This window comes from Elephantulus edwardii, unplaced genomic scaffold, assembly GCF_000299155.1.
Source record: "Elephantulus edwardii isolate Elephantulus edwardi_28Jun2011 unplaced genomic scaffold, EleEdw1.0 scaffold00030, whole genome shotgun sequence".
Classification (NCBI taxonomy): Eukaryota; Metazoa; Chordata; class Mammalia; order Macroscelidea; family Macroscelididae; genus Elephantulus; species Elephantulus edwardii.
Genome location: NW_006399780.1, coordinates 4755666 through 4764209, shown reverse-complemented (window position 1 = coordinate 4764209; position 8544 = coordinate 4755666). Strand labels below are relative to the sequence as shown.

General features: G+C 42.7%; 1 protein-coding gene across 1 annotated transcript in view; it reads right to left on the bottom strand.

Annotated features, from left to right (window-relative positions):
- The window catches only part of CUL4A (cullin 4A), a 67228-nt gene extending 60073 nt beyond the window's left edge, over positions 1–7155 (bottom strand). The window contains exons 1-2 of the mRNA XM_006883807.1: positions 6999–7155; positions 5262–5377 (exon numbers count right to left, since the gene is read on the bottom strand). Of these exons, the coding sequence (XP_006883869.1) occupies positions 5262–5377; positions 6999–7155 (273 nt within the window). The remainder of the gene's footprint in view (positions 1–5261; positions 5378–6998) is intronic.
- Between the last annotated feature and the right edge of the window lie 1389 nt (positions 7156–8544).

The window sequence follows — 8544 nt, the reverse complement described above, 5'->3', positions numbered from 1 at the left end:
CTGGAGTGAGATGATATCTCATGGTTGTCTTGATTTGCATCTCTCTCAGGGATAGGGATTTTGAACATTTCTTCATGTGTTTGTTGGTCATCTGAATGTCTTCCTTGGTGAAGTGTCTGTTCATATCCTGTAGTTCTGCCAATTCTTAAAAGCAATCCTCAGACAGAGCAAACTGTTTCCAAATAATTTACTTGTATACACAATAAATTGTAAGTATATTTATAGAACTATCACATCTGTATCCAAGCAAAGATTATTAGACATGCAAGACTAAAATACAATCCAGAAAGGGACTGGGAAATAAATGTGGGAGGAGACTAGTTAATAAAAACTAATTCAAAACTAACAATGTAGATGATACAATTAGGAGACAAGGATCATATAAACAGTTCTAGCTATATCTCATAACAGAAAGTTAACTAAGACATGGAAGAGAGAAAAGATTAAAAGTGAACATTCAGAGAAGAAAACAACTCAGGGAAATGGAAATGAAAATTACACCAGTAGTATTAACAACAGATTAGACACTACAGAAAAAAAGACCCGAGTAAGCCTGAAGAAAGAGAGCCTGAATGTGCACTTGTACACTGAAGAAATGGAACTCATATTCTGAAACCTCTGTAAAAAGAAAGCCATCATGGATTCACTGGTGAACTTCAGCAAACATCTAAAGAAGAAGGAATATTAGTCCTATATAAAATTTCCTAGAAAACTGAAGAGGAGGGAGTATTTTCCAACTCATTTTATAATACTGGCATTGTTCTGTTAACAAAACTTGACAAAGATATTAGAATATGGCAGTATCTCTTTTGCAAGCAAAAATTATAGCATTTTTAACAAACTGAACCCATATTCCAGAAAAAGATACTATTTCACAGTTAAGAACTATGCTAACAATACTTGAAAAAACCCAAGAACACCTAAACATACACACAAAAAGCACTGGACAAAATTTATCACGCATTTCTGTAAAGTTTCTCAGTACAACTATAAGTAGAAAGGAACTTTCTCAGTTTAATAAAGAACATCTACCAAAACCCTACAGATCAGATCAGTCTTAACGGTGAGAATGTGAATGCTGTCCTACTAAGATCATAAAGAAGGAAAAAGAATGTGTCCTCATCAACTCTATTCCATATTGCATCAGATACCGCAGGTGGAACAATAAGGAAAGATGCTATACTGAGATTCATAGATGACATGACTGTCTCGGAAGAGTACCTAGTGAAACTATCAAAACAAAGTGAACAACTGAGTTTAGCAAGGAAACTAGATATATAAGGGTTGTTGTTGTTGTTATGTGCCATCTAGTTGTTTGCGACTCATCACAGTGACCCTATTGTACAACAGCCCTAAACCCTGCTCTACGCTGTGCCAATCGCATTGCCTCTGACACACCCATTCTGATTATCCCAGTCACTGAATCAATCCACCTCATAGAGGGTCTTCCCCCTCCTGCGCTGTCCCTCTACTCTACCCAGCATTACACAAAAAAACCCAAGCCTATTTCTTAGTACACCAACAAATAAGAAAAAGTTAATTAAAAATAATTTATAGTAACATCAAAGATGAAATATCTGGAAATTTTACAAAAGGTATACAGTGTACTTTTTTAAAAAAAGGCATATAGCATACTTATGCTATGAAAAAATACAAGAAAAAAATGGATGACGAAAATTTTAAGGCAAGTTCTAAAAGCAGTTATTGTTGAGTATTGTCTTAACTGACTCATAGCTGACCACCCAGTGCATTTTCAAAGGTGGAAAACAACACAAGAGGAGACTGCCCATCCTTCTCCTGTAAAGAAACTGGTGGGTTTGAACTGCATACCTTTGCAATGGCATCCCTAAAGTCATTATATAGAGGATAAAGAAACTTTCCTTGGGGGATGGGTATAGGAATCCCAGAGACAACCTCACTGCTGTCATATCAGTCAGGAGCTGTGCTAACTTAAGACCCTCTCCTCTCTGGTGGTCTGAATTCAGCAGCAGTTCCATGGAAGAATGTGTTTTATTTCCTCCTCTAAGATCAACTGGCTTGGAAGACCTGCTTTAGGGTGAGCTATGAGTCAGTTTCCACTTAATGGTAGTCAGTGCAGTCAAATTAGTTCAAAGCTCTAAGTCTTAATGGGAAGAGAGAATAGTGTAAGCAAACTGAGACTTGAGGCATATACTACCAAAGTTCTCATTCCCGCACACCTGTTTCTTGTTTGGGTTTGTTTAGTTTTGGTTTTTTAAGATGCCATCTGAACTGATGCCATGGTTCAATATGCAGGCAAGCATCAATCTCTGCCAAATGTTTAAACTCTGTGCTTTAACTTCTAAAGCGGATGACAAATGGTTGCCATTAGTTGGGGGCTGACTTGACAGTAGCCAACAGAATACCCAAAAAACTCTGAAAATGAATGAAATTGGAGGGATAATAGTATCTTGATTTTAAGATTTATTAGACTCAAACATATGGACAAGTGATTTTGACAAGGATACACAGGCAGTTGTTCACTGGTGAAAAGATAATATTTTTTTAAAGTGTTATAACTAAACACCTACAAAGAATAAAATGAAACAGATTTTGATCTTGCAATATACAAATAAATGAAATTCAAGTTAATGTACAACCCAAAACCTAAAAAAGGAAATGCATGAGAAAATCTTTGTAACCTTGGAATAGGCCAAGATTTTACATACTAACTGCATAATCAATGAAAGAACAAATCGATATATTAGAGCTAACAAAAACAAAACACTACTGTTCTTCAAAACCCATCTTGTTGCTATTGAGTTGGGACAGACTCATAGGTTCTCTGAGGCTGGGAGGAAACTGCCCATCTTTCTCACCAGGATCAGCTGGTGGATTTGAACCCCCAGAGAGGTACCACCTTTGGGTCAGCAGCACAACTTCCTAAGGTCTAGGCCACCAGAGTTACAAACAAATGAACTGCTCTTCAAAGCCTACGACTAAAGAATGAAAAAATAAGCCACACACTAGGGGAAAATATTCATAACGCAAATATCTGAGACAGAACTTGTGTCTATCATTAAGTGTCCTAGAGGGGCAGTGGTTAAAATGCCTTAGTGCTAATGAAAAGACTGGTAGTACAAATTTACCTGCTACTTGATGGGTGAAAAATGTCAACGTCTACTTCCATAAAGATCTACAGCCCTGGAAACATTACGGGACAGTTCACTCTGTCCTATAGGTTTACTGTGGGTTGGAATTTGATTCAACAGAAAGGGTTTAGAACACATATTCAGACTCACTGCCATCTAGTCAGAACCAACTCAGAGCTGTTCTCCTGCGGGTTTCCAGGGCTATAAATCACACAAAAGAAGAGGGTCCATCTTTCTCCCTTGGAGTGGTTGGTGGTTTCAAAAGGCCAGAGATGCCACTTTTGGGTTTCAAAAGTTCCCTAAAGTACTTACAAGATTATCAACTTTGAAAAATAAACTTGAAAAAAGTACAAATGATTTGAATAGACATTTCATAAGGATGGCAAATGAGCACATGAAAGAGGCTTAATATTAATCGTTACAATGCTGTCAAAGAGTCCATTCTGACACTCCACTGGACTTCTGAGGCTCTAAATCTATCCATCTATCTCTTGTGTAGCAGCTGGATTTGAACCACTGACCTTATGATTAGCAATTGCAAAACAGTATGTATTGCAATGCACCACTGATGTTCATAAATCATAAGAAGAATGCAAATTAAAGCCCCAATGAGATCATACTATACACTTCACAGAGTAGCTAAAATTAAGAAAAATTAAGAAATACCAAATGTTGACAAAGATGTGGTATACTGCTAGCAGAATGCAAAATAGTACTCCATTCTCAAAGCAGGAAATTTCTGATAGTTAAAATACTCCATATTACCCTATGATCCAAATTATGATTTTTTACATAAGGGGAATGAAAATACATATCAACATCAACACCTATTTGCTATTTTTCATAACAGCTTTATTCATAATAATAAAAAAACCCCTGGGAACCATATTTTCATTAACAGTGAATGAGGAAAATAAAATATCAAATGTGGTGTTTCCATGCAGTGGAGTATTTACTGAAAAATGAAATCAGTAACTGGCACACAATATGAATGAATCTCAACAGCATTTTTATTCTCTCATTTTTATAATGCCAGAAAGGATTATAAAAGATGTCATTCTATTTGGATAGGATTAAGAAGTGGTAAACACACAGTAAGAAAAGTGTCAAGGGCTGGGAGTCAGGGAAAGGATTAGATGCAAATGAGCCCCAGGCAACTTTCTGGGTGTGGAAATAGGCTACATCATTAATCTGGTGGTGATTATACAACTGTCCATATTTGTAAAAACTTATTGAAATAAATACATTTAAAGGGGAAATTTTGTATTTCTATAAACTATATTTCAATAAAACGAATTAAGAACTTAATAAAATAAATTCATCCATTAAACCAAGAAAGTAAACATGAACATCAAAATATTAGTAGGAAAGTTTTTTGTGGAAGTTTTGGTAATTTTCAGTTTTCTCTGTATTTTCCCTAATTTTTATCATTCATTTTGCTAATACCATAAAAAAAGAAAATTTTTTAAATCACAAGACTTTTTAAGCTAAAATGTAGGATTTTTTTTTTAACAATCAGAAAAACTTGTTAAGAGATTAAATGTGGAATGTACTTTAACCATTTTTTGCTTTGAAAATGGAATTTCATCAGTTTGTTTTAAATATAACAATACTTTTTTGCAGTTCTGAGCTGCAACAATGAATCACAAAATATAATGAAGCAAAAAACCCTGTGTAAGAGAAACAGTTTTATATGTAACAATGTAGTTTTAATAATAATCTGACACGTATTTGAGAACTGTATCAAAATCAAGTGGCTTTTAGAAACACTTTTCCTTATTCCTATAATAGGGTAAATAATTGTCATTCTAGGCACCTTAATCTTTAAAGCAAAATCAGAAGCTAACAACCAATAAAGAAAACCACACTGCACACACTTTCTCAAGATTCCTGTAGTTCCTGCTTGAGGTAAACATATTGAGACAACAAATATTGGATTAATATTTCTTTCATTACTCTTTTAAAAGTGGACTACACAATCTGAATTTAATCACCTTTCTAAGGAACTGTATACTGTTTTATTTAAATAATAAAAAGAACAGCCAAATAACTGCAGAGATTTCAACCTAATCAAGTTCTGAATTCTGGGTCTAAGAAAATTTTACATCATAATGTAAATTCTAGCAAACTATGCCAAATTTGGCCTCTTACCTGGTAAAGTTCTTCGAGGTTGTATTTAATGGAGGTACTACTCTGTATGGCTTTTACTGCTTCATGAAGCTTCTGCCATGTATCCTGAGTGTAATTATCAGGCAATTTTGGTTTATCTGTAAATACAGATAGAGAATCAGTGTGGAGTGACAGCCACACAATAACCAAATAACTTTTAAAATATTCTACAGGAAAACTACTTCAAAGGTACATAAAAAGATTACAGAAACCAGATTTTCTAATTATACTGTTCTGTTTATAAATGTCTTAGATTAAGGACTATGCATCCACACTATCTTTGTCTCACGATCTAGTATTTATATTTAAGTGGAATAAATGCATATATAATTTTTATTTCCCTTTCTTTAACAAGCTGATCTTAAAACTGCAAAAAACACAGATGGAACAGTTAAACTCCTCACAATTTAAATTTATTTACATTTATTACCCAATGTTGGGAGAAGGTGAAGGATAAGCTTATAATTGCATATACCTGCACTAAAGATACTTCTTTTGAGATATTATGCAAGACAGAGCTGGTAAGAGGTGGGAGAAGTAAACAGTGTAGGAAGTTTAGCAGTCGCGACTTATGTTCTGGTTCAGATGTAAGGATCAAGGTATCTTATTTGGACTCATTTGACTTTTCTATCAATTGTAATGAGAAAGAAACTGCTACAGATAAAAATTTGATACACTTTACATATCTAGTATCATATAGGTAGATTTAGACGAAGATATAAAGGAAGGCCCCTAATGAGATGGACGACACCTTGACTTCAGTGTCAGAGGGCAGTGCAGGGCTCAGGTCGAGTGTTCGTTCACAGCATCACTATGAGTTGTCCTTGACCTATCACCACCACTACTACACTTAAAAAGCTTTGGTGGAGCTGTGAAGGTAAGTGGTTCAAATCCACGAGTTTTTCGCAAGAGAAAGATGGCGATTTACTGCCAAATTACTCTGCAATTTACTGCCTCTGAAAATCCGTTGAAGGTCAGCTTTGAGTCGATTCCCAGTCTACAGTACTAAATAACCACATGCACACTTAATGGATAATCCTTATTTATGAAAGGTTGTAGGTCCGGAGCCAGACAGTGTAAAGCTGTCAAGAGACTAAAATGCCAACTCACTGGGTCTCTTTCGATTTTAGCAAAGAAATGTATTGCCCTATAATCCTGCTGAAGATTCAAAGTCTCCCTCTACTCTCTAGACTGGAAGAGACTGAGTCTGAAAGCGCCTGGCAGCTGGACCAAAGTGATGTTCAAGTTTGAAAGTGGTTTCTTGAGCAATCATCGACGAGGAAACCAGTGAGCAAGGGAAGGAAAGCTGAGGGGGTGGTCTGCAGGCGCCCCCAGGGGCACAGCGAGACCAAACGCAGGACCGTCAGGCCACAGAGGGTGTCAGACCCGCCGGCGGGGTCAGCGCGGCGCGTGCGCTGGGCGGGCAGCCGGCGCCCCTTCCCCATTGGCCATCGCCACTCCGACGTCCCCGCCGCGCGGACGAACGCACCCGCCTCGCCGGCTGGGGGCGCAGGCAGTCGCTCCCGCCGCCCCTTCCTCCCGGGACGAGCGCCGTCAGGCAGCCGCCTCGCACCCGTGGCCGCCCCGGCGGGACGCGCCGAGCCGGCCGCCTGGTCCCCGCGCGTCCCCGGGAGCCGCGTGAGGCAGGCCCGTCCCGAGACCGTTTCGGCCGCGCCTCCCCTCCCCCACTGCCAGGCGCGATCGCCTACCCGCACCTACCGCGGAAATTTTTGATCACCAATTTCTTCGAGCCGCTGCCGCTCCCAGGTTTCGCCGTGACGGCGGCGGCGGCTGCGAGGGAAGCAGGTTTCGTGAGGCCATTGGTGTGTCCCACGAGAGCCGAAAAGTTCCCCTTCTTGGGGGTTTCGTCTGCCATGTCTACTGCCGAGAAAACAAACCGGCGGCGGCCGTCCCACCCCACCCCCTCCTGGCTGCGGTCTCCTCCAGTGGAGGCCCGGGCAGCGCTTCCTCCTCCTCTTTCCCCCGCGGCCTGCTCTCCCCGCCTCCTTCCCCGCCCCCGGCCGGTGCCCCGGCCAGCCCTCCTCCGGACGTGAGAGCTAGGCCTCGCCGGCGGGGCGAGGAGCAAGGAAAGCCGCCGGAGCCTCGTCCTTCGGGAGCACGTTCCGGAGAGGCTGCGGTGAGGGCGGGGAGCGGCTCCGCTCGGCCCTCCCGTCTCCGGATAGAAAGTTCGCTGGGTGCCCGCTCAGCCTCCGGGCTGGAAAACCTGCGCCCGAGCGATGTAAACACTGCCGCCGGCCGGAGCCGGAACCCGGCCTCCTCTCCGCCCCCACCGGCGGCCTCAACTTTCCTGGGCCCGCCCCTCTCCCCTCGGCCCGATTCCTCGGGACTCCGCCTCGGGAAGGGAGACGGCGACTCAAAGGGGCCGGTCCCGCGTGTGGCCGCACGAGCCGCGCTGGCGGGTCCCCGCGGTGGCGCAGCCTGGCCTCCCGCGAGCGGCTCTCAACCGCCAACTCTCATGCCCTTTGCTATTGTTCTCAAGTCCCTTCTTTTTGGTCACCCGCCCCCATGGCTCAGGAGCCCTGAACTCGGCACCGACTTTTAGTGCCAGTCTCCATCTTAGTCGGTGTTACTAGGTGTGGCACTTGGCATGCGGAGGCTTTGATGGCCGGGAGGCCGAGGGGCTGTGAAACTGACAGCAGAGACCATCAGGAGCCCACGCTCTCCGGGCAGTAGCTGTGGTCACGCCTCTAGCAAGCCGGACTACGGCCAGTCCCATCGCGCGTGCGCAGCCGGGGATGGCCGAGCACCTGGTGTAGGGAGCAGATGAGAGGATCAGAGTGCGGTTTAGAAACAGCCGTGTCTGCGTCAACTTTATACGATTTTATGTCTCAAACATGCAAGAGTCAAGAAGTTGATCAGGCAGCAACGCCAGTGAGGTTCTCCGCCACTAAATCCCAAATCGCTCCCGAAAGATTCACGCTTCCCCCAATCCCGGTCCAGTGCATTCCAGGTGGAACCAAACAACTGAGAACTCGAGGAAGCACAGAAAGTTGCAGCAGGAAGGCCTCTCAGCTTTTCTCAGCCTGTTTCCCCGCTCTCTTGTCCTAGCGGGGCCCCCATAAACCTAAGGACTTGACAAGCCATCCATGCACCCACGTTCCCCGAGCGAATGACAAGCCTCGCCACCGGAAGCATAGGGCTGCAAGTGTGACCGGTGGGACGGAAGTGACGTCAGCTCGCGGGCGGAACTGGAATCCCAGCTTGTGTTGCAGGAGACTCCACGGAGGGCGGCTTTTTCGGTCCC